The sequence below is a fragment of the Marmota flaviventris genome, chromosome 3 (genome assembly GCF_047511675.1).
Source record: "Marmota flaviventris isolate mMarFla1 chromosome 3, mMarFla1.hap1, whole genome shotgun sequence".
Taxonomy (NCBI): Eukaryota; Metazoa; Chordata; class Mammalia; order Rodentia; family Sciuridae; genus Marmota; species Marmota flaviventris.
Genome location: NC_092500.1, coordinates 70,753,464 through 70,780,849, shown reverse-complemented (window position 1 = coordinate 70,780,849; position 27,386 = coordinate 70,753,464). Strand labels below are relative to the sequence as shown.

Sequence of the window (27,386 nt, the reverse complement as noted above, 5' to 3'; positions counted from 1 at the left end):
CCAATTTCCTTCAAATTAATGCTCTTCAGATCACTGTAAGCATTTGATTAGTAACCAGAGTTCTGCAAAGGTTCATTTTGACAATTTTTGCCAGTACTTTCACTGCTTTTATGGAGGAGTTAGTTTTTAAGATCTTAACTATTTCAGAAGTGTTTCCCAGGCCCATTTGTTTTTGTTGAGTTATTTTGCAAGGTCACCTAATTGCACAACTCTAGTCCTATTGACATAAGAATCCATCTGAATGGCTTCTGCTAGAGGGAGTGGGTGTTCAACTTCTGTTTGCTTTTTTCTTACTAATTTGTAAGAGTTCTTAAAATATTCTGGTGAGTAATCTTTTGTCATGTTTACCTGTTGCAAAGCTTTTACCACTGTGTGGCTAGTTCTCTCTCTTTCAAGTTGTCTTTTAATGACATTCTTACTTTTAAAAGAATATTGAATATATCAATATTTTCCTTGATGATTTATGCTTTGGGATTTTATATTTAGGAAATTTCTTCTTACCTTAAGATTATCTAAATATTATGTTTGTTTTTTTCCCCTAATACATTAGTACTATTGATGTTCTCAGTTCCCACCTAGTATTATCATTACTGGTTTAATTTTATGATTTCCCACATAGATATTCTGTAGTACCAGCCATATTTATTGAAAGGTCAGTTCTTAACTTGCAGGGCCAACTCTGTCCTACATCATTTTTTTTATGTGATGGAGATCTGTGTCTAAAAATTTTCTTGTGTTCCATCAGTTGTTTTTCTTAATCTATACCAATATTGCCTTCTTCTTCAGTAGTGTTTTGACTGATCTTTTGCTTTTCCATGGAGCTTACAGCTGAAATGGAAGAGATCTCACATCTTCAAGTATTGATTCTTCTAAATTATGATATAAAATAGGTCCTCTTCACTGTCTTATAGATTTAAAATTTCCATCATCTAGATCTTAAATCAGGTTCGGTTAGAACTGTTCTAGACACTTCATGTCAGATCAGGGGAGGCAGGCAGCGACCAAAGGAGGCAGATTTAAAAGGGCTGCTGGACAGGCTTTATTGAGATATCACTCCCTCGCGGAACTCGATCAGACCCACAGAGGGGACAGGGGAAGGGTCTGAGGAGAAACCGCGTGGAAGCTGGACTTTTATGGGGCTTACAGCAGGAAGGGAAGGGCTTGGGACAGGAAAAGGTGTTTCTAGGGTCCCTTGCCCCCTTGGAGTTGGTTGAACTCCAGGACTGGCCAGGGGGTCCTGCTGATTGACAGGCAATTTCCACTGGCACCTGATTCATGTTCTTTTTCGGTGTGGGCTGCTTTGTTCTAAGTCGCCACCACCGACCTAACACTTCATACTTTTTAAGCTGATGAAAATGGCCATTTAAAAATTATTTCATAATTGTTGCAGGTACATAGACACAATTCCTTTCTGTGTCACTGTGTATATTTTGTATATTGATTCTTTGTCTAGCAAACTTTAAACTCCTTAATTCTAATATTTTACATGTAAATTCTATTGAAAGATACATGATGGTCTATATGAACCAATCAGTAGAGTCAGGTTTTTTTTCTTCAGACCAATCCTCTTTGTTTTCCTTGACTTCCTGTGCTGGCAGAGACCTCTAGCTAGAAAGAAGTGATTATGATAGAGTCCTTTGTCTTATTCCTGAGCTAAAGGAAACACTTTTAAGCATTTACCATTAAATATTTTTATTTTTTTTTTTAGGTTTTATGGAGCAAACCTTTATCAATCTGATGAAGTTCACTTCTATTCTTATAAGAGTTTTATTTCTTATCCTGAATGGATATTGGATTTTATCATGCTGGCAGAAAGGAAGTCCTTTTCATTAAGCCTTTTAAATAAGTTTTATTTCTCTTTCTTTAGCAAAGAAGTTTGTGATCCTGATATTGGTGGCAAGATTGTAATGTGTCCTCAGTGTGACAAGATTTGTCCATTCTGGAAACTGAATATTACTTGCGAGTCCTCAAAGGTAATTTTTGTTATTTCAAATATTTAAACATAACAAAGCAACTTTTTTTCCTTCTACTAGGTCATTTTTGTATTGCGTACAAATTATATCATTTTTTCCTTCTGAGGAATCCGAAAGGTGTTTTTCAACTAAGCTTCCAAAAATTCTGAAGGTAGTATTGCAATGCATGTGTTTATTCCTCTTGCTCACTTTGTACAAATGATAAATTGAGATCAGAAAGCTTATCTAAAATCTCATGGAGAGTCAGTGACGAAATGGTGGAATTGAACCTATTTGGGTATTTCAAGTAATCAAAGCAAAGATCTCAAGCCCAGCTTATTTTATGAACACTTCATAATAGGTTTACTATTAAAAGTGTTTTCCTTAATTGAAGCAAGAGGAAACCTGTTATTTATTCTTATTAAACCTGAAATTTGTATGAATGAAAGTTGTGTTTTTCCCCATTGAAGTATTCTGAAACTGTGCTTAGTCTAAATATGACCAGCAGGGTCTTTAAAAATCCATCTGTATTCATAAATGTACATAGGAAAGTTATGTCAGGTTCTTTCCCGGTCTTTCCTATTCCTACCCCCTTCCCTTTCCTTCATTCCTCTTTGTTTAATCCCACTATCCTATACATCCACAAGACTGGGGCCCTAAAAAGAACAAATAAAAACTAAATTTAAAAAATCTATAAGTAGGGGCTAGAGATGTGGCTCAAGCCGTAACACGATCGCCTAGCATGTACGGGGCGCTGAGTTCGATCCTAAGCACCACATAAAAATAAAGATGTTGTGTCCACCAAAAAAACTAAATAAATATTAAAAAATTCTCTCTCTCTAAAAAAAAAAAAAAATCTATAAATATATATAGGGAAGGTTTCGCATATATGTAATAAAAGGTGTCTCAAAACATTTTACAAAATACATCTAGCCCACCTGATACATGCAGATGGGTTTTTTTTTTTTTGTTTTGTACCTGGGATTGAACCCAGGAACACTTAACCACTGAGCTACACACATCCCCAGTCCATTTTTGTATTTTATTTAGAGACAAGGCCTCACTGAGTTGCTTAGGGCCTTGCTAAGTTGCTGAGGGTGGCAATCCTCAAAACTTACAATCCTCCTGCCTCAGTTGCTAGGATTACAGGTGTGTGCTTGTAGATGCTCTTGACCTCTTAAAATCCAGCAGGTTTAGGGCAAGCATTGAGACTGGAAGGAGCTTATCACAGAACAGTCTGGAAACTCCACAGCAGGAAGAAAGATGGCCAGCTTACTTCATAGCACCTTCCTGACAATTTTTGTGATCTCTCTGTCCCCTCGTCCTGCCATGACGGTTTTGGAATCATTACATGGCTTCAGAACATTCTGACCTACCCGATATCAGCTTGATTATACCACTATATTGCTATTGCAGTGAGGCCACTTTATATTTTATACTTTTGAAAATTCTTATGCTGAAATTATTACTTTTGACATACACAAAAGCCCTGTCAGATAGACAGAATAGTTGTTGTCTACATTTTATAGAGTAAAACACTGAGAATCTGAGAGATTCAGCAATCTGCTTAAGATCACTGGCAAAGCCAGAAACTGAAAGCAGATCTACATTTCTTGCCAATACTGTGTTCCTCCCTAGCTGACAATGGTACCAGGCACTTACTCTCAAAGTTGGATTTATATTAAAAAATTATTTCACCACTTAGTTAAGATAATTGCAGGGCATTGACAACATTTAGATTTTTATGCTTAATTATGAATTAAAGTAGATTTAATTGCACACAGCCCTGCCCATTTAAAAAAAAAATCACAAAATAAAAGACTTGAAGTTAGTGAGATCTGCTTTCCAGTGATATTGACTCATAAACTAAAGGTCACTATTCAACATAAATCCTGAGTTCCTGGATTTAAAGCAAATGCTAGTGACAATCAATACCAGAGGGAAATTATGCTCCACAAAACTATAGGTGGAAAGTCCACTTTCCCTCAGAAGTTCTCTCCCTCACACTCCCCTTCTCTATTCTTCTCTCATTTCTTCTGCTCCACCTACCCATCCTTAGCACATGACTGTCAAGTGTCTCTGTGTACATTATCCATTCATTGTTTTGATAAAAAATGGGTCTATTCCAATTTCACTTTCCTAAAGGGTCCCTTGAATCTTGCCAGAATGATTTATGAAGGGAAGGAAACATATTAAAAAGAATATGAATTAAAGGATGAGATGGAAATTTTTGTTAATGCAGTAATTTCTTCCTTCATACATTTATTTATGCATAAATTTCTACCGCTTTTCAAAAGAGATAGTCACTAATTGATATGTATACCAAAAGGGTTAACAAATTTAAAATTGTAATAAAAATCAGGACCAAGGAAATGAGGAAACAACGATGTGAATGGTGGGGATTAATAACTGTGATGCTGCTTTTACTGACTGATCATTGAATAAGGGCCTTGGCTTTAAGGCAGATAAAAGAAAATCATGGTCAGTTCTAATATTTTGTTCTTAGACATACAATATTATAAAATTTTGATTTTTGTTTCTCTGCAGGAAGAAAGAATAACAAATGATCTTATGTTTAAGATTCTGATTTGTTTCCTCTTTCAAAATTGTCACACCTTCATACATGGCTCTTATCTTTCCTGCTCCATTTGACTCAAAGAGTATGCTGGCTTAGGGCTGCTCTAGTAGCCACCTTGCCCTCTCTGTGTTTAAAGCAAATGCCTTTAAACACAAATGCTAAGCAAGGCTTCTTACCAAGAAAGCCCCTTGCTTACTTTCTCCTCTACTTTCTGCTTTCATATGGCTGATGGGACACAGAGCAAAAAAGCCAAATATCTTATTCTTCCTCCTGAGTCCTTGATTCTCACACATGGGGCAAGATGGTAACTTCATCCAGGCCTATATCTCTCTCTCTGAGGTGCAAAGCATGCCCCTCGCCTTGAGCTAGCAGCTAGGGTTATCTTGGCAGTCTTCCTAGCTGCTCCTCTTGTTTTTCCTCTACCACTGGTAGATGTGTTTCCATGGACATTTTCCTAGAGTAAGGTTGAGGATTCACCTAGCCACCTCATTCTGGAAGGGCTTTTTCCTTCCAGAGTAGGTAGGCAGAGGTATCAGAGCAAGCAGGGTAGTATCTAATAGAGCCTTACATTGCTTCCTAAAACAGGAGTATTGCTGGACAGAATCTGCAATCACAACATTATAACATGCAGAACTAGTTTTCACAGGACTTAACAATAATTTGCAATAAAGGATAAAACAGCATTAAAAGACAATTTGGAAAAAATGTTTCCATAAGAGTCAAAGCTAAAAGATTTAAAATATGTGATTTATGAAATCTCTAAACTAGAGAAGTAGGTGGAGAACATTATTCCTCAATGCAGTCATGCATTTATTAGTCCTTTCTTCCTGAAGCTGGATTTTTGAGAAAAATAATTGTTTAGACAATTTAGAATTGTGCTTTTTGATCAGGGACTATGTGGATGATCAAGGGAACATCTATGGGCTTTGGAAACCAGATGATTGAGAAGGTAGTTGGGTGTATATTCTTTCAAGAAAATAACATAACTAATGTTTTTACATACATAAGTTTATCACTTCACATGTGTATAAAGGGTAACCAGAAAAAATTACCTAAAACAAAGTAGACTAGAAGCAGCTTTGAATTTTCTTGGGTATTTGAAGCTTTTTTTTTTTTCTTAAACATCTAGCTTCTTTTTCTATTCAGTTCCCATTTTTACTTTACTTTTCATCTGATCTGTTGTGAAGTAGATATAACATAAGATTGTCACTTTTCCATTATTTTATGGATTTTTTAAAATATTTATTTTTTAGTTGCAACTGGGCACAATACCTTTATTTATATGTGGTGTTGAGGATCGAACCCAGGGCCCCACACGTGCTCAGCTTTACCGCTGAGCCACAACCCCAGCCCCTATTTTATGGATTTTTCTAAAGAAATATAAAAAAAATGCTCACTAGCAAAAATTTGGTAACCAACTAAAAATTTTCCAGGAAGTCATAAAGGAAGATAGGCTATTTATAAACTAACAAAGAGATAAATTTAGCAGAACTAGTGACCCTAGTCATCTTTGGCCAGATATGTTATTTATCACTGATGATCAGTATACTCATTGCAATGTTAGCAAACACACCCGTGTATCTATTATCCCAGTGAATGTGTCAGCCAAGTAGAAAAACCATCCTTGGGTTTGAGGGAGCAGAGCTCCCATGGAGGAAATCCATCTCTGAATAAACCTCAGCTTTGTACTTCTTTTGAACAAGAAAATCAGGAATTCATGAACTTACCATCTGAGGAGGGTGAGATGATGATAAGATGCAAATCATAAAGCTAAGATTTGCTTAGAGGGTATTGTTTTCTTAGATCCACCATTCTACTTCCTCACATTCACTATGACAGCTCATATAGAGAGGCCATTTTTCAAGGCTGAAGGAGGCTTCAAACAGCATAGAGTCTTAGCAGCTACACCTGTTTCTTTATTGCAATGTGGAAAGATTCCATTGGAAAATGCACTCAGGTTAATATCGCAAAAGGCATTTGCTTTTAAAAGAATGAGAAATTCTACCCATGTGTGTATAGTTCACATGGTAATTGTTAAACTAGGGATTAGTTTTAGAAAGAACTTCAGAATGCAGTATATACAAGACTATGTGTTTACTGAATTCCAATAAGTGAAAAACTTGATTCATTGTATGTTATATATTTTCCAGAAATTGTGCATCTTTGACAGTTTTGGAACCCTGGTCTTTGCAGTATTTATGGGAGTTTGGGGTAAGTTATTTTCATTTCTATGCACAAAATTAATAGTATTATACAGTTCTACATAGGTCATCAAATTACCCACTTTTATGATCATTTATTGCCTAAACTTCAGTGCCCATAAGAACTTCATTTATACGTCTGCCCTTGGTTAGTTATGTTTTATTATTTAAAAAAAAACAACTTCAAAATACAGTGGCTTAAAACAACAAACCTTATTTCTCATTTTATGATTTCTCACAATATGTAAATCAGCTGGAAGTTTCTTTAGGCTCATCTGATCTCTGCAGTGAGCTCGTGGCTCCCTTGGGGGTAGATGGTCTGGTAATTACAAACCTGGTTTGGTCTTTCAGGCTCATCTGGGAAGGCTTTGCTCTGTTCCACAAGGTCTCTCATCCTCAAATAGACAAACCCCAGATTCTTCACATAATTTCAGTGTTCCAGAGAAAAGAAAGACAGAACAAGCCCCAATACACAGGCATTTTTAAGTCTATAGTTGCATCAAATTTGCTAATGTCCATCAGAAAAAGCAAGTCCTATGGCCAAGCCATCATCCATGTGGGAGAACTAACCCTACCCATGCCTCTTATTAAACTAGAAATTAGTTTAACATGGGGCTCATATTTCACTGGAACCCATTATAGATTGAGTATTTCTTATTCAAAGTGTTTGGGACTAGAAGTGTTTCAGGGTGCAGAGATTTTTTTAATTTTTTTTTTTTCAGATTTTTGAATGGTTACACAGATTTTACCAGAAGAACATCCCTAATCCAAAAATCTGAAATCCAAAATGCTCCACAATCTGAAGTGTTTTTGAGCATGTCAGTGCTCAAAAAGTTTCAGATTTTGGAGCCTTTCAGATTTCAGGTTTTCTAATTGGAGATGCCAGCCTGTATTGCAACAGCCCCCATGCTATGACTCATCTAATATTTTCTTGGGGTGGGAAGTAGGGGTAAGGAGGAAGCAGCAACACTAGGTTTATGGGTACAATTTCTTCCTTTTCTATATGCATGAATATTTAATAAGTACTACTCTTATAATAATAACAACAAATGCCATGTAATAAGTAGAATAGATATATAATCCTATGGAATGTAAGTCTGATGTAGGAATTTGAACACTGTTATTTTTTTTCTCGTATAGCATCATTAATGAGGCAATTGTTTTCTTTAAATGCAGATTTTTAAATGTTTGATGTAAATGTTCTAACATAGAAGGAAAAAAATCCCATTTTCAAAGATAAGTGCATTTCCAGCTTCATTGTATAAGTCAAGGGACCCAGAGAGTTCAGTTTATAGAAGGTGGGGGAAGGAACTGAACCACGTCTTTTAAGAGAAGGACATGTCACTACATGCAGCTCACAGAAACAGTGATTGACAGGTGTCCTCAGCAGTATGTCTCTTTGACAGTGGTTGTGCCTTTGAAGGGTCACCAAATGGCTAGTTCTTTGTACACTTTTTGGAGATGTTAGTTGCTGCACTTTGCTAAAGTGAACTGTGCTGTGGCCAAACTTATCCAATGAGTGACACTGTCATTCAACTTTTAGCATGTTTTCGCTAGAGTCCACACTCTGGCAAATATTTGACACAGAAGCATAAAGAGCAAATTCATGTGTTAGTATCCTCCTTACCCCTCCATTGTGAGACACATTTTTCCCCCTGAAAGGAATTTAGGTGCTAAACACCTAAACCTGAAATCCAAAATGCTCTAAAATCTGCAGTGTTCTTGACTGTGCACTTAACTCTTGTCTTGGCCGTAGTCTCAGCACTGATTTATATCCTGTCAGATTCCAACACATCTGTTGATGTCTGTATACTAATGGATGCTGATCGCCCCAATTAAAGATGACATTTTATATTAAGCAAAAAAAAATTAATGTTCACACTGGAAAGACAAAGCTCAAATTTCTTAGCTAACCTTCTTCCTTTTTCTGATCATTAACTGCACCATGTTTACAGAATTGCCTTATGCATTGGGCTGCTGAATTTATCTCATCTGGTTTTAGAATGCCGAAAGCGTTTCAGCACTGCTCACAGCATCATGTGTATATCTTTAAGGATATGTATGTATGATGGACTCTTTATTTTAAGTGCTTTATGTTGCTTTCCTTGTTACTTCTGCCTTATGAGAGCTACTGCTGTGAACCTCGTTATAGAATCTGAAATTGCAGAACTGAATAGGCAGGAGGCTTATGTGAAGTTATTCATATCATCACCATCATATTCCTCGTAGCATCTCTTTTGTGCCCAGATGCATATGGCACTTATTTTTCTCCTCTTTGGAAATTACAAAAGTTGAGGGTAGAAAACCTTTTATAAACAATGTACTACAAATCATATACTTATCTGAAAAATGTTCACCCTTTCAAGCCAAACCAGCCCAACAAATCACGCTGATCATGGAGCCCTGAACACTACCCATGGCAGAAGTAATGGTGCTGAACACCTCCCATCCTGCCTGTTCCTTGTTGCTTCTGACCTGCTTCTTGGTTCTCCTTGGCTCAGACTAGTGGCTGCATGACTGTCGTTTTTAATTTTTACACTTGAGGGCTTTTAAATGGGGCCTTGTCATTTCCAGAAAAACACTGGACACCTGGATCAATAAGGATCCAGGGAATCAGGAAGCCTACCTAGCTGTACTTGGGGATGACGAAATAGCTGGCGCAACTGTCGGTTTCAGACTGTACTGCTCCTGCAGGCCCATAGTAGCAAAATAACACAGCTCCTGCCGCCCCTGCCTCTGCTTCATTCAACAGGGTTTCCTTTTTTTTTTTTTTTTTTGGTAACAGGGATTGAACCCAGGGGTGCTTAACCACTGAGAAATCCAGCCCTTTGTTTATATCATAGAGACAGGATCTGGCTGAGTTGCTTAAGGTCTAAGTTACTGAGGCTGGCTTTGAACTTGCGATCCTCCCGCCTCAGCCTCCTGAGCCACTGGTATTACAGGTATATACCACCACACCACTTGGTTTCTGATTTCAGCGATTCAGATGCATCTGATCAGCATCTTCAAAGTCACTTCCAGAATCCTAGCTTTAAAAGTCTAAAAATGTAATTTTTAATCTTCTGACCTTAAAGTTAGGAACATATGATAAAGACTGAGCAAGCTAATCTGCCTTTAAGCTTTTGTGAGTAACAAGGTCTGAATAATTTGAAGACCTCTTAAGATATCCTGGACCTTCCTTCAGCAGCAAACTATTATAGCAACCAGAACCCTCCCATCGACCTGAGCATCTCTCTTGTCCTTATACATTGAAGGACGTGACACCACCAATGCTAGATTACCCGAACCCCTCTTTTGTGGACAGGTGTCTGCTTCATCTAATGTATGTTTCTTTAGATGAACTAAAATCATGACTAAAAGGAAAACCTGTTTTTGATTCCCAAGACCCAGACAATCTTCCCTCTTATTATACGTTGGTTCAAGAATTTTTAACTGTCTCATTAACTAGAGCCTCCTGGCGGTGTGGGTTTGCCATGCAGGGCTCCCTTTTGGAGTTCTACTAGTTATTTTATTGCAGAGAGAGAGAACAGAAGATGCAGAACAGGAAATCCTGTCTGGGACACAAGGCATTGTGGGTCAGCACTGATATGGCCCAGTAGTACTCCAAAGTACCGAGTGAGTGTACTGAGTGACCAGTACCTTCCACAGACCCCAGAGACTCCTAGGCTGCAAGTGAAATGAGGAACCAAAATTCCCTTGAAGGGTTTGCCTTCAAGTTGGGAATTTGCTAACAACTCATCATTTTTTGCCAAATCTTGCTGACATTGCATCTTAATCACTTACTAGACAGAATGGCTTCTAAAGTTCAGGATTTAGTAAACCTCAGCCTTTGTGTCCCTTATACATAAGTTCATGCAGGAGGGAAAAGAGCATCCACTATTCTCTTCTTACTTTTGAAAAGAATTGCTTGTGTGTTTTTTAAATGAGAAAATCTAAGTTTATTTTCACGAATCATCTCCTGTTCTTACTATTGCTAGATGGACACTGCATAAATGACAGGATTTTTAAAGATGAAGAAAATGACACTCAAGCAAATTACCTGAGGCCCCATAGACAGAAAATGATAACAAAGAGCTCTGCAAATAATTTAGATCATTGACAAAATACAGTGTATATTAACAAATTTGTACAAGCTTTTAGAAAGACACAGAAATCTTTTATTTTAATTGAATTAGTTGCATTATGTTTGGAGCTATGAAAAATGGGAATGACTTAATGTTGAATCTATATTCTTGGCTATACCTCATCTGACATAGATACAGCCCCTTCTTTCTATAACAGGAATTTAAAAAAATAGTCTTCCAGTATAATTTTAATAAGTTTATGAAATCAGTACCAGTTTGTTTAATTTATGCCTATAGATGCCTTGGTGCCATATTAGTTTTCCATTTCTATAACAAAATGTCTGATGCTGGATAAAGTATAAAGAAAAGAGGTTTATTTAGTTCACAGTTTTACATATTCAAGAGCACAGCACTAACATCTGCTTGGCTTTGGTGAGGTCACCTTGGCTGTGTCACCAGATCAATCTCTCCCTTCCTCAATGCTCCTGCTATGATGCCATCTACCATGTGAAACAAAACCAATGTTGCTCTTTTATAACAACCCACTCTCTTGGCAACTACATGGAGTCCCATGGAAATTACTTAATTCCTCCCAAGGACAGGAGTCACATGCCCTCATCACTTCCTACTAGGCTCTATCTGTTGAAGGTCCCACCACCTCCCAACATCACCACACTGAGGACCAAGCTTCTGGCACTCAAACCAAAGAAAGTGCCAGAGTGCAACAGGATTTTGGTGTCCTTAATCACAATTCTCTTTAAACCAATAGTTATATTCTTTGAATATGTCTGTGAGACAGGAGAGGGCATATGGTGTTTCCTGCATTCTGTCTACCCTGGACTTGGCCCAGCATCCAGGTGCTAAGAACTGACTATGACTCTCCAGGAAACTGTCAGATTCTCCATGGTATGTTCTTCGTCTCAGGTTACCCAGGCTTCTTGCTGGGTACATGGTGGACTGGAGGGCCCAAGTAGAATGGCAGAACAGAGAGTGGTGGACAGCTGTGCAGAGAGGGGAGCAGTGGGCATCAACTGGGTGCTCTGACTGGATGGTTCTGCAATGGTGGGATGCCTCCAGTGTTCAGAATTATTTCCTTCAGTTTATTCATTTAGTGCATTCATCCGTTAAGTGCCTACTGGGCGCTAGTACTTCTGATGTGAACAAAATCCCTGCCCTAATGAAGGTGACATTCTCATGGAGATGAAATACAGTAAATCTAGAAGCAGATTTGAAGGTCAGAAGAGGGGTTGACATAAGGAATTAAGTGTGCCTTTTTTGAGAGAATGTACCTGATCACTGAAATGATTTCATAGTTGTGGTTTGGGGACAGAGTTGAAAGAACTTCGGGAGTGGAGGTATATGCAATGGTAGCAGAATACATGGGTCAATTAAAGCAGGGGTCTTCTGTTTGATGGAGGAGATAAGTGTTTACTAGGAAATGCAGAGGGTAGGGGGCTTTAGTAAGTGGAAGGCATATGTCATGCTGCTTCATATGTGGCCCATGGAGTGTTGGCTCAGTGGCAGTTCATATCTCCCAACAGGGGTCTCTTTGGGGCATCTCTCTCACCTGAGGCCAGCTTGGGTCAGGTGGGCAGCAAGACCAACCAGTCACAGCTCCATGTACCTAAAAACCTTTAGGGCATTAGGTAATTATCCCCATGACAAAGAGGTAGATACTCACCTCATTTCCTCCTGAACAGGGACAAGGGCACAGTACCTAGGAAGCTTCTCAGTGATGGAGCCATTGTTTTTTACACCGACACTCAACAAATTTGAGCCCGATTCCAACTCAAGGTTATTTCTACTCTAACTTGGAAAGTAGGAGTCAAAAAACACTGTTGGGAAGTGTTTCAGTTGTCTTTACCATGGAGAACACAGAGTTGTGCTCCTCACAGCCACATCCCAAGACTTCCTCCTGCGTCTCAGGCTGCAGGACTGCATTCCAGCCTCTTCACCCTCCCCTCCAGTGGTTCTCAACCCAGCCTGCTTGTTAGAGTTTACACACACACACACAGGATACACATTCTCTCCCTCTCTTTCCCTCCCTCCCTCACTATTCTTAGGCCCCATTCCAGACCAGTTAAGTCAGAATCTCAGGGTTGGGGTACCTGGGCTTCATTTTTTTTTTTTTTAACAAGCTCCCCAAATGCTTCTCATGTGCAGCCAGGGTGAGAATCACCACTCAATGTACACCTCATTTAGTGATTGCATCCACTCAGAGTCGGGCTGCAATTGACACTCAAAAAACAAGATTCCTGATTCCACCCAGATCTTCCCCTACATTTTAGATTGGACATCTGCCTACTGGACTCTTCTCCAGAAGCAGCCCACAGACACCTGGTCATATCAGAACCAACTGTCTTCCTTCCTAGATTTGCTCCTCTCACTGCACTTGTGAAGTAGAATAAAAGATACCGCACAAGCCAGAAGCCTGGCTGGCATCCTTGACCTCTTCCTGCCCCTTCTCTCTGCCTGCCTCCTGTCAGCCTGCTCAGGATCCCTCAAATATGCTGCCTTATCATGTGCCTGCCAGCCAGTCTCCCTGCCTTCAATTTCACTCTAGACCACCTTCTGTGTCTCTGTCCCTTTAGGTTCAGATCCCAACTCTTTCAGGTACACAGAGCCCTTTGAAATGCACCCCAGCAGTTCTCCCACCTGGCTGCCTACCTTTGGTGTCACACCCAACATTTAAAACCCGACCATTGGTCCTGGGATTCTGGCCTCATTGTCTTGTTTTTGTACTGGGATTTGAACCCAGGGGCCCTTTAGTACTATATCCCCAATCCTTTTTATTATTTTGAGAGCAGATCTCACTATGTTGCTGAAGGTCTTACTAAGTTGCTGAGGCTAGCCTTGAACTTGCTATCCTCTTGCTTCAACCTCACTAGGATTACAGGTGTGCTTCACCATGCCCAGCTCCTCCTTACCTTTTCATGTGCAGCTCCAGCTCCTTGATGGGAAGGGGCTTCAACTCTCCACCTACCACCACCTTCATCCACTCAGCTCAGTCATCCCAAGGCTCAATACAATGGTCCCTCTCCTAGAAAGGACAGATATTCTAACTGTACTCACCTTTGTCATGGCCCTCTGAAGAGTCTACAGCACCTGTCACACCCATGCACCTAGAAGCTCCTTTAAGAGGGACTGTCTTGTTTCTCTTTATTCTCTGCAAATAGTCAACAATTGAAAAGTATTTGTGATTAGAACAGTGGTAATTTCAGAATTTCTGTACAGGAAGCACTTAAGGGTAGCAGTCAGAAAGGGCCAAGGAAATTTACCCTGAAACTGCATCTTCAATTGACATTTAATGTTTTTATTTAGTATTTTGAGTTACAAATTCTGAAAAATGATTCCGAAAAATTTGTTCATACTTATACAAAATTCAGAGAAAATTAGCTTTCCACATGGAAGAATATTATATTAACTTATTTGGAGAGTACTACACATTCCTTTCTCCCCCAACCTCATAGGAAGGGAGGAATCGAGAGAGAAAGGGATGTAGGAAAAAGCAGATTGAAGGATGGATCATGAACTGCTTTTGAATTACAATATTATTTGTGTTTTTAGTGGTCAATAAAGTGCTGGTATTAGAGCATTAGCAGCTGCCCTCCTAATACCTTTCCCATAAGCTAGTCAGCTTCATAATTTGTGTAAATTATTGTTTTCTGTAAAAAAATTTTTTTTTTACTTTTAAATACCAGTATCACCTATAAATTATATTCTGTTTATAACAAAGTGTTATGGGTAACTAATATTATTCAGTATGGATTTCTTAAACATCACTCATCATCGAGGATCCACATGATCCTGTTCTCTTCCTTCATTAGTTACCTTATTTTTGGAGTTCTGGAAGCGGCGCCAGGCAGAACTTGAGTATGAATGGGACACTGTTGAGTTACAGCAGGAAGAACAACCCCGGCCAGAATACGAAGCACAGTGTACTCACGTGGTAATAAACGAGATTACCCAGGTAAGGGAGATGCCGTTTAAATGCAGTTTAGTCTGTTTACTGCAGTGGCTATGCACTGAAATCACCTGAGGAGTTTTAAAAATATTGATGCCTGAGTTCTATCACCTCATATTCTGGCAGTACTTAGTACCCTGGGTGTGTTTTGGACATAGAGTTTTTTTTTTTTTTTTTGAAGCTCCTATAATTGATTCTGATGCTCAGCCGGATGAAGATACTTGGAACAGTGAATATAGGGGACAAATATTGTCCTTTCTTTTGTAATAAAGTTTAAAATGCCAAAAGGAAATTAGACTGACAGATGTGTGACAGGAAAGGTGCTTTGGATTTGATAGTTGTTTCTCATTTTTTCACATGCACTTCATTATAGTCCTTTATTCATCCTAACTTAGCCACCCCTTCATCTTGCACTAAGCCTTAGTGTTTCTACTCCACCTTCTGGTTGGGACATGCACAGAAAAAAGGATGAATGAGGAAGAGAAACATTTATTGAGGTTCAGCCACGTTCGGTCCCTTGTTAGGCATTTTATATCATTGGTGAGGTAGATTCGCTACTATCACTACTGCTGCAGAGATAAAAAATAAAACTATAGATCTCTCTGAATATATGCCAAAGCTCTTGGAAAGTGATTTTTGAGTCTTCTGCATTATTGCTTCTTTCCATCAACACAGGAAATTTAGAGCTGATTGTGCTTGCAGTCATCAGCATTAGGACAGCAGGTTCAGAATACAAATAGCTCTTGGGAAGAAAATGCTTTCACCAGGAGCAGCTGAGAACATCCAACTATAGATTTCATAAATTGAATCAGAGATTTACAGAATGTTGGCACTAAAAGGGACTGGAGGGAGCAGTTCAACCTCCTCATCTTATAAATGGGAAAAAAAAATGAGGTTCAGTTATGAATAGAAGGTGACATTTGTCTCTTACAATGTAACAAGCTTCAAATAATCCCGGTTATGAATAGTTACTGCCGTTTACTAGAGAAGACGGGTCAAAGTATGTGTTGAAAGATTATATATTCAGAAAGGAAAGCTGATACTTAGACAAAATTAGATGTTCATAAAGTGGATGCTGAAAAATAAAACCTTTAGAGTATCAGCAAGATTGAAAAATACTAATGACAATGTGGTCATTTAAATCTATCAATTTTATATTTAAAATCACCAACAATATAACAAGTCAAATTTCCACTGAAATGTTGCTTGTTAAGAAATTGCAATTGAAACTTCTCTTTCCTTTATATTTCTTCCTCCTTTTATTTTTGTTGTCAGTGTATCCTGCACTGGTTTAGAGAGGCTATGGTCCAGTGGTGAAGTCTCAGGAATGAGACTGCCTGAATCCTGGCATGAACACAGCAACTTGCTAGTTGGGTGATCTGGGACAAATTACTTAACTTCTCTGTACCTAAGTTTCCTCATCTATAAAATGGGGATAATAGAGTTACTTCTGTATCACTGTGGTCAGAAGTAATTTGAGTTTGTGTGTAAAACCCACTTTAAATAGTATCTAGCACAGAGTGCACACCATGTGAGTATTTGCAGCTATTATTATACTGTTGGTGCTTTTATAATCCAGGTAAATCATGAGGAATATTGATTTCTTGTCTTAAGAATCTAAATTTATTCTTATCAAGTATAAAATGGAGAGTTTGCGACTGTGGCTCAGTGTAAAGCACTTACCTAGCACATGTGAGGCACCAGGTTCAATCCTCAGCACCACATAAAAATAAATAAGGGTATTGTGTCCATCTACAACTAAAAAAAATTTTTTTAAGTATAAAATGGAAGCTCTCTAAAAATTCATCATATTAATATATAAAGCTCAACCTCAACCAAGAAACACTTACTGGATACCTAGTATTTATAGATACTTTTTTTCTTCCTGGGCTCTGCGCTGTCATCAGTCATTTTCAAAATCCAAGACAAGCCCAGCAATTTCAGCTTTATGGCTTGGCACTGACAGGTGCCTAGATTCCTAAGTACAGGTCATAGCAGGAAAACAGTTTATTACTCATGCTTACATTTTCCAAACACGGTTATAAAAATAAACACTGCACATGCCTTGTTGTGTGTCTGTTATCATAAATTGATTCATAAGCATAGTCTATTTTAAAAATTAAGATTTACCGACAGATTTGGAGAAAAGTAATCCCCCTTAACTTTCTTTTTTTATTAGGAAGAAGAGCGTATTCCTTTCACTGCCTGGGGAAAGTGTATAAGGATAACCCTCTGTGCAAGTGCTGTCCTTTTCTGGGTAAGAATTTGTCTGTCTCTCACACACACTTTTTTTTTTTTGAGTAATTTATTACATAACATTTTTCAGTGTCTAATATTAAATACCAAGGAAACTGAAGCCTAGAAACTATGTGGCCTCATGAGAGATACTTGTAGGGACAGCTTAGCTACCACCTGGAGTGACTCTGAAGGTTTCAGACTATCCTACCTGTTCTCACCGGTTCTTCTAATTCCTTCTTCCTCATTTGTTTAAATCAGGCCAGTGGTTCAGTATTTTCCAGTTTCTAGTAAAGAGACCAAATGGGAGGCATTAAGAATTCTGACTTTCAATGTCAACAACTAAAATAAAATGTTGAGGGATATCCTTAGCAGAAAGAGAATAGGAACTTTAAAAAAAAACCTACTGGAAGACATGAAAGAAGTCTTAAAAAAAAAATAATTTTAGATGAAAGGACAGTGTTTCTATAATGCCAGAACTTATTAAATTAGTTTTGGATTTATTATTCATAAAAACATACTAGTAATATAAATTAGTGGGAGTTTTATTGGCTCAAGAAAAGCAGATTAGAGGATAGGACATGAAGCCCAGAAATAGGTTCTGGTATCAGTAATTTAATATATCGGAAGGGAGACATTATAAATCCATGGGATAAGTAGAGATTATGCAATAAATGGTAATAGGATACTTATTAACTATTGGAGGAAGGTTAAAGCCATATTTTGAACCACACACTATAATAAGTTCCCAAAACACTTTTTAAAAATGTTAAAATATAAAGAAGTTTTAGAGGAAAATATCTAAAGATTTTCATACAAATTTCAACAAAACACCAGAAGATATATTTGTGAAGGGGGCACAGTGTTAATACCTCTAATACACAGAATCCAGAGAACACACAAATCTAGTAGCAAAAGAGAGAACATTGATTATTTTTCTTTAGTAACTACATTATTAAAACCCAATAGTAATTAAATCGGTACACATTAAAATGAGATACAGTATTTTGCCTCTCAAAGAAGGCTAAGAGTCTGTAAGGATGATGTGCAGAATCACTCACTCTCATGTTGGGGTCCTGGGTTTTACATTGCTTCAGCCTTCCTAGTAAGCTGTGAGGCCATCTGTATCAAGAGTCCCCAGAATACTCATACTTCAATTCATTAATTTAGATTTTAGAAACTTGTAATCAACAAATACTTCAAAATGGCAAGTAAAGTAAGATTTTTTCAGACATCTATCACAACATTTTATACACACATTCACATGTGAATATATATCTCAACCAGGTGTCCTACCTTCAAACCCACCATCTAGAATATTGTACGGTCATGTAAAAGCACACTCATGGAAATATTTTATGATACATAAAAATGCCTATGGTTTATGATAAGTTTGAACAAAGGATAAAATATGTAAAGTGGTTTGAAATATGCAAACAGTGCATAGTTCTGAAAGAATTATGCCCATATGTGAAGAGTAGGTGAATTTTCCTGTTTTTATAGTTAAGTCTTTCAATTGTAGGTGACAAAAATCAATCTCCAGCTGGTTTAAACGAAACAAAATGGGGGAAGGTGGGATTCATTGGTTCTCGAGCTGAAAATTCCAAGTTGGAAGTGTGGCTTTAGTCAGGGGAGCTACTGCTGCCCAAATAGCATCAGAGTCTATGTTTTGTTCTGTCTTCCTTCTGTCTCAGGTGACTTGCCAGTGTGCTGGGTCAAGGTACCGCCTTATGGTGGCAAAATGACTGCAGCATTTCAGATCCCACATTGTAGAGGGGAGGGGTCTTTTTAGTGGCTCCTCTGTGGATAAAGGAAGCTGCTTCTTCCCATGGACACTAAAGTTGTCTCCTCACACAGAGTGGCTCTTACTGGGTTATATATCAATCCCTGAATCAGTGGCTATGGCCAGTGGGAGGGGGACATGTTTTTCTCAAACCAAGCAGAATCTGACTCTGGAGCACTGTGGGGTCAATCCTACACACACCCCAGGGCTGATAGAGTAGGGTTAGTCCCCCCACAGCATGATCTGGGTTCTCTTCTAGGACAGTGAACAGGTCCAGGCCAGCAAAAGCAAGTGTCCACTACAGGGTACTTTCAGATTTTCTACAGCAAACACAAACTGAAGTGTATTAAAGCTAGAATCAGAAAAGCTAAGTAAAAAACTTGAAGGAGAACAAAAGGCTTCCCCACTCCTATGAAGAAATATTGAACATATTAATCCTGAAGAAGTATGGAAACATATCAACTTTGTACAAGCTCTGGAATGAGTTAGAATTCCTTTCATAAGCCACAGGGGAGGAGGTACCATGTAGTGGTCAGTGGGTTTTTGGAGTCTTAGGGAATCCCAGTTCCTTCACTCCCTAGATGCTTAATCTTGAACAAAATGCTTACTCTCTGCTAGCCTCTGTTTCCTCATCCATAGAGACAGATAATACTACCTACTGCAGAGGTCTATTATGAGGAGTCACCCAATACACATGTGCTGAGGTAAATAGTGGGCACTTATAGACTGCTGTTAGAATTACTTGATAATTATCAAAATACTTATAGAGGTGATTTTTAGAACTACGTAATATTTGAATGGCCTGTATGTGTTGTGCTGAGCAAGGGAGACTCAACATCTTCTCTACTTCTCAGCCTTAGCTAATTTTTTATATACATACACACAAAAATCTCATTTATTTCATGAGTTTCTGAACACTACATGTAGAAAAGTGACCATCATGATTACTAATTTTTTGATTCCTTCACAGTTAAGTCTTAACTCATGAAATAAAGGATAATATCTTCTCTGTAAGTGGATTATTGCTTAAAACATAAGAAAAACATCTTAACACTTTGGTCACTGTCATCATAGGTAATATTTCTGTAGTGCTTTTCCTGTGTCTGGGCTTAATGTTCAAAGTGTTTTTACCTGTAGTAACTCACTGCATCCTCCACAAGTCTACAAGCTGGGTGCTATATTATGCACATTGCACAGATGAGGAAACTGAAGCCCCAGCGGTGAATCTGTATTAGGTCGTTGAGGTAGTGGCAAAGCTGAGGTTCGCATGCAGGAGTCTGGCTCCAGAACCATCCTATAGTCACTCCCTTCGTTACTGCCTACATTGTAACATGATTTATTTGGTCCTGAAGTTTCCATTCTCTGTCTTTTCTCTTTGGGGACATGCATCATAAGCAGACATGATTCTGGAATCTATCCAATAAAACAGATGTATGGAAAACAGTTTAAAGATACACAGTATTAGACATTGTTGGAAAGGTATCAAGTTAGGAGAAAATTCATGGGGCCTTTAATGTACATTATTCAGTGACCAGAGAAAATCAACTTACTGAGAAAGCAAAATGCTTTTATGTATAAAGTGTGCTTCAGATACCTGCATCGATGCTGGACTAAGTCAGAAATTCAGAGCAGCAGTGAAAAAAATCTGTGGCAATGCAGTCATGAACAACTGCCAGTTTGAAACCCGACTAGGGAAAGCCCAAGGAGCTTTTGTAGGCAGAGACAGTTCATGCAGGGCACCTCTGGGCCAGCTTCATGGCCTGTCCAGAACCTCCCTTGATTCTATGTTTAAAACAGAAGATAGTACCTGTTTACCTTTGAGCTGGTGACAGGTTCTCTGTTGGAAGAAATCACATCTTCTTAATGGACTATTACTAGCAAAACCCCACAAATTTCTAACTTAAGCCATTCATTAATTATAGAATTTTTTAATATTTTTTAGTTGTAGTTGGATATAATACCTTTCTTTTATTTTTGTGTGAGGATCAAACCCAGGGCCTCACATGTACTAGGTGAGCGCTCTACCGCTGAGCCACAACCCCAGCCCCAGAAGGGATGTTTTCACTGGTTCTATGATCAGACACTTTTTCCTTCTACCTTAACATGCCACTAGTTATTCCAGTTTTATGCTGTCTGATGGGAACACTCTTTTTAATAGACTTTTTTCTAGAGCAATTTTTAGGTTTATAGAAAATTATGTAGAAACTACAGCAAGTTCTCATATCCCCTTTCACTCCTGTGCACATTCTCCTGTTAACATTTTTTTTGGGGGGGTACCAGGGATTGAACTCAGGGGCACTCATCCATTGAGCCATATCCCCAGCCCTATTTTATATTTTATTTAGAGACAGGGTTTCATTGAGTCGCATACACCTCACCGTTGCTGAGGCTGGCTTTGAACTTGCGATTCTCCTGTCTCAGCCTCATTAGCCGCTGGGATTACAGGGGTGCGCTATCTCGTTCAGCCCGTTAACATCTTATATGTGGGTATACTCACTTTCTATGTTCATCATTCCTTTCCCTTTCTCATGCCCTACTTTCCTCCTCTTGTGGCACTTGTGAAATTTATTTCACTTTACACACGTACCTTGTAAATAATATGCCAGTTTTTAATAGTAAAAATCTGATCACTGGTGAGTCTCATGCTGCTGTTTTTTGTGCTTTCAGATCCTGTTGATCATCGCTTCAGTTATTGGAATCATTGTCTATAGGCTCTCAGTGTTTATTGTATTTTCTGCAAAACTTCCCAGTACTGTCAATGGGACAGACCCAATCCAGAAGTACCTGACTCCACAGACAGCCACGTCCATCACTGCATCCATCATCAGCTTTATCATCATCATGATTCTGAACACTATATATGAAAAAGTGGCCATCATGATTACTAATTTTGGTAAGGTCCTGCCCTAGCTCAGGCAATTTCTGGGACATTTTTAGAACCTTGCTAAAAATAGAGACTGAATCTCTTATCCATTTCAATTCCTGGAGGTTACAATTTTTAGAAAATTTCAAGCATAAACATATTTTCTCTAGCCTGTATGGGAAAAGAATTATCAACAGCTTTGTATTAGTAAGAGGGACAAAGCAAAGACAGTATAATGATACTGTCCAAGCTCTGTGTAAACAGATCAGTGCTGAATAATATTTTCAATTACATTAGATCATGTACTCTATTGTTGAAAGTAAATAGTCTCTTTATTGCAAATAAGTGGAATAAGGTCATGGTCCCAGTAGCAAATACGTTCATTGTGGAGAGGACAAGCAATCGCACTGCTGCTGTCTTCCCCTGTGCTGTTCATATTAATATAATGCTTGGCATTTTGAAATAAGTGTTTCTTCCCCCTGGCTTGTATCCCAGGCAGCTGCATAGTGGTCAGAGTTAAGTGCTTTCCACACCCTGCATATATCTGGGTCCTTCGATGACCACTTAGTTCATTCAGTCAGACTGATGTAGATTCCAAACTAGAAGGATGACCTGTTTTGTGTTCCCCACATGCCCCTTGTTTTGTGGTTGTGTTCAGCAGACCTACCTTACAGCAATTCAGGAAGACAAAAGATGATTACTCAGCAGGCAATTAAAAAGTAATGTTCTATTAGTTTAGAGCTGAGATAGTCCTCGTCCATTTGATAACATAGTACTTGTGAATTTTAAGAAATCATTGAAAAAAAAAGCTGATGTGTACGTACACACACATTTTGTCACGTGAGATATTGCATTCTGTGGTGAGAAGTCTTATAACAATGTGTAAACTTGGAATTAACACGGTGGCTATATTAAGGAATTGAAAACAGCTTAAATGAAAACAGTGTGAATTGTATTTTTTCCCCCAACATGTTAACTCATGTATGAGTGTTTTGGATTAGAGTTTCAAAGCTGTTCACAATTTTAAAATCTCTTGTCTGTTTTGTTTTAACGACAGAACTCCCAAGGACTCAGACTGATTATGAGAACAGCCTAACCATGAAGATGTTCTTATTCCAGTTTGTCAACTACTATTCTTCATGCTTCTACATAGCATTCTTTAAGGGGAAATTCGTAGGCTACCCAGGAGACCCAGTGTATTGGCTGGGAAAGTACAGAAATGAAGAGGTATGAAAATAGAATTGTATTCTTTTTACAGTTTAAGCTGCTTCATGTTTTCTCAGTTACCTAAAAACAGTTTTCTCGTTTTTTTAATATATGTATTTTTTTAGTTGCAGATGATCACAGTACCTTGATTTTATTTATTTAACCTTATGTGGTACTGAGGATCAAACCCAGGGAGGGCCTCACATGTGCTAGGCAAGCGCTCTACCACTGAACCACAACCCAAGCTCTCCTCATTGTTTTTTTTTTAAGATGTTTTTAGCCTAAACAGAATATCAGAAAAATAAAATTACTGGTTATCTTCCCAGTTAAACCCATCTATAATCTAAATGAGATTTTCTTTTTAACATTCCAGTGTGACCCAGGTGGCTGTCTCCTTGAACTAACTACTCAACTGACAATAATCATGGGTGGAAAAGCAATCTGGAATAACATACAAGAAGTCTTGCTTCCGTGAGTATTAGATAGTGTCGCTTCTTGGGTAACAGGCAGAAGGTCTGTCAGCCCACGTGATGAAATAATTTATCAACAGTCACATAGCTGCATGTCCACCTCTAAAATGGATTAGAATCTATTACTAAAGGTCTTTGGGCATGATAATCCAACAGTTTATATGTATCAAATGTTTAATAAGTATGTAAAACTTTCTTCCTTGTTTAAGAAAAGCCCACCTGCTACAGTTTAAACTGTCATAGAGGCTGTGATTAGTCAGCCACAGAGCGAAGCCCTTCCTTAGAGTGTGAACTATGCATTACCCCACCTTTTCACAGCAGCCTCCTCCCTTCCCTTTATGTATGTTTTAAAGTCATTAAATAGTGATTTGTTGAATTATTAGTGCCAGTTACTAAAATGCTTTATATTTTTCTCTCATTTAATTTTTAAACTGTTCTCATTTTATCTTCCTTTTGCAGTGAAAATTCATAGCTTAAAGAGATTAAATATTTTACCCAAGTTCGCAGGGGCAATAAGAAGTTACTATAGGATTCCATTCCAGGACAGTATGTCTGCAAACTCTTGTGCTTTCAAGGAGAGGTGTTCAGGGCTGGGGTGTAGCTCTGTGGTTGAGGGCCTGCCTGCTATACCTTGAAGCTCTGGGTTCAACCCCCAGGACATCAAAAAATAAAGAAGTTCTCTTTGTCTTCCTAAGGCACAGGGATACACCTATAATGCTTTAAGAGATAATTGTTCAAAATAATAATCACAAAGGTTTTGACTTAACTGGGTTTTTTTCCCCCTCAAGAAAATGAGAACAAGCTACAGCTATACTGAAGACGTTTAGCTCAAATCGCGCTGTCCTAAATTTTCACTGAAGTGCCATCCACAAACAGCAAAGTTCATCTGCATTCTCTGAGAATTTCAGGGAGCCTATTCTACTCATTTCCTTTTGCTGCTGCAATAGATTGCCACAAAATTGATTAAAATGACATAAAGTTATTATAGTCTGTGAAGTCAGCCATCTAAGCTAAAATCAAGGTGTTGGCAGGGATGTTTCTTACCCAAGTCTCAGGTAAATCTCTTTCTCTGCCTTTTCTAGAAAGGCAACACATCTCTTGGCTTGTGACCTCTTTTCTCCATCCACAAAGCCAGCAGTGTTTCCTGTCTGACTTCTGCGGCTCCCTCTTCCTCTCTATCCTATTCCCCTCCTGCCTCTCTCCTCTTCTTTTAATGACCCTTGTGATTATATTGGATCCCCAGGATCATCTAGGATGATCTCCCTGTGTCAAAGTCAGCTGATTACCTTAACCAGGGAACTTGACACATACATATATTTTGTGGATTAGGAGGGTAATGTTTTTGGAAGGACCATTATTCTCCCTCACACTTATTTTTCCAAGGTAATTTCTGCTCTTCTAAAACTTTAGATCTCTCTTCTGTCTTCCTTCCTATGTATTGTACCTTTCTCTATTCCATGCCAACCCAAATGGAGAGTATGCACAGCCCTCTCCCTAGTATCTTCCAAAGTCACTTCCAACAAGTATGCTTTACTGATGTTTAGTGAATGAAGGCAGAAACTCACTTTGAAATTTAATAAACCTCCCCCTTTTTTAATTTTTTATTTTTCTTAGTTATACATGATAGTATAAATATATCAAAATAGATTTTACCATTTATACCAACATGGAATGTACCTTATTCTAATTAGAATCCCAGTCTTATGGATGTACATGATGTTGAGATTCACTGTGGTGTATTCATATATGCACACAGGAAATTTATGTCAGATTCATTCCACTGTCTTTCCTGTTCACATCCCTTCCATTCATTTCCCTTTGCCTAATCCACTGAACTTCTACTCTTACCCCTCTTCCTTGTTGTTTGTTAGCATCCACATATCAAAACATTTGACCTTTGCTTTGGGGGGACTGGATTTTTTTACTTAGCATGATAGTCTCCAGATCCATCCACTTACCAACAAATGTCATAAACTCATTCTTATTTATGGCTGAGTAACATTCCATTGGGTATATATACAATTTCTTTATGCATTCATCTATTGATAGGTATCTACTTTGGTTCCATAGCTTAGCTATTATGAATTGTGCTCCTGTAAACATTGATGTGGCTGTGTCACTGTAGTATGCCAATTTTATCTCCTTTGAATAGATACCAAGGAGTGATGTAACTGGGTCAAATGGTGGTTCCATTCCTAGATTTTTGAGGCATTTTCATACTGTTTTCCAGAATGGCTGCACCAATTTGCAGTCTCACTAGCAATGTATTAGTGTACTTTTTTCCCCACATCCTTGCCAACATGGTTACTTGATAATTACCATTCTGGTTAGAATAAGGAGAAATCTCAGATGTTGAACAACTTTTTCATATATTTGTTGACCATTCATGTTTCTTATTGAGAAGTATCTGTTTAGTTCCTTTGCCTATTTGTTGGTGTATGTGTATTAAGCTTTTTGAGTTCTTTGTATATCCTGAAAATTGCCATCTGTACCTCAGATAAGGTGTTAAAGATTTTCTCCCATTCTATAGTCTCTCTCTTCATGCTTTTGATTGTTTGTTTTGCTGTGAAGAAGCTTTTTAAAAAGTCCTTATACCACTCTGCAACCAAGGCCTTAAACTTACCATACTTTTTCTCCAGCCTACTGTCATTCTGCTCTATCTCCCCCATCACATACAACTCCCTCTCCTGTTCCTCCACTCCTGAACTTTCTTCCTTCTCCCCACTGCCCCCAGTCAGGTTTCCGTCCATCCTCCTGGGCAGTGCTAACTGACACTGGGTTTCAGTGCATCCTTCTGGATTTCTTCCTCCACCATCTTCAGGGTGAACCACCAGAGTCTTTCTCTAAACAAAAATATCTCACCTTCCCCAGAAAGGGATTCTGGCTTTAACTGTGAAATTAATATTTTATAATCCTACTGTGCAGAAAACAACCCTTACTTTCATTCAGTTAATATTCAGATTTTTCCAGATAAGTAAAAGTAGGTCATGCACAAATAATACTGTGTTTGTTTCTATGTGAAAATAAATATAAAAAATAAAGTCTTAACTTATTCTTACATTATTAAAAAGCATTTTCTAAGCCAAGCATATTAATTATTTAACTCCGAGTTTTGATAATTAATTGTTCAGTAGTGAACTATTCTCCAATTTGAAAATGTAGATTTCCTAAACTTAGTATTGAGAAATTCATACAAAATGAAATTTGTTCACATGGGATGTTTTTAAATAAAAGATGATTTATAGTCTGTATGGCCTGTTTATATTTTCATTTTACGTAGGTCCATTGTTAAAAATTACAGTGACCTTTAGATATTTCTACTGCTGATCTAAAGTATTTCTTTAGTATGTTTTAAATGATTTCCTCCTTCGTTTAAAAGCTGGGAATGCCAAGTGTTAGCCAAATTAGAGTGACTTGGGCTTCTCCTTTGTGTAAGTTCTAGGATTCTCCTTACAATTATTTGTACAAAATCCTAGCATGTCAACGATATAACAGTCATCCTTGCTTCCCAGGATTACACCCACCCCAAAAATAGACATAAGGCTTTTCTTTCCTTTCTAAGTCACCAGCTGTTTTCATGTCAAGTTAATATGTCAAAAGGAAAATAGTGAAATATATTTGACTAGGAAAATTGGAACCAGAGAAATAGCATATCTGGCACTGTGGCCACGTTCCCTATGGGGTCTCCCATACATGGACTGGCACTTGGCATGAACCATCAGATGGATAAGTGTTCTGTGGTTTACTGATGCTCTGTACTTGAAGCATTTGAGGCAAACTCAGAGCCCTTTGGCCTTCTAAGCACCACTTCTTTGAGACATTCCTGGGAATTTGCTTTATTCTGTACTTGGAAAAAAAAAAAGTTAGTACAATTCCTATGTTAAGCAAATTACTCTGAAAAATTTTTATAACATGTTGAGGAAAATAATTAAACATCCAAAATGCATATGGCATTAGTGTCTTTTGATGTTTAGATGGTGGATGATTATAATTTTCTTCCTTTCCATATTTTCTACAATAAGTATTCACCACTAATAAGAGAAATGAAACATCATAGGAAAAGTTATCCT

At 38.1% G+C, this 27,386-nt stretch overlaps 1 protein-coding gene across 4 annotated transcripts in view; it reads left to right on the top strand.

The window, feature by feature from the left end:
- Ano6 (anoctamin 6) overlaps positions 1-27,386 on the top strand; it is a 191,987-nt gene that overhangs the window by 134,313 nt on the left and 30,288 nt on the right. For all 4 annotated transcript variants that reach the window (XM_071609945.1, XM_071609946.1, XM_071609944.1 and 1 more), the window contains 7 exons: positions 1,868-1,973; positions 6,681-6,741; positions 14,623-14,765; positions 16,939-17,016; positions 21,445-21,670; positions 22,698-22,867; positions 23,220-23,317. In XM_071609945.1, coding sequence (XP_071466046.1) covers positions 1,868-1,973; positions 6,681-6,741; positions 14,623-14,765; positions 16,939-17,016; positions 21,445-21,670; positions 22,698-22,867; positions 23,220-23,317 — 882 coding nt within the window. The remainder of the gene's footprint in view (positions 1-1,867; positions 1,974-6,680; positions 6,742-14,622; positions 14,766-16,938; positions 17,017-21,444; positions 21,671-22,697; positions 22,868-23,219; positions 23,318-27,386) is intronic.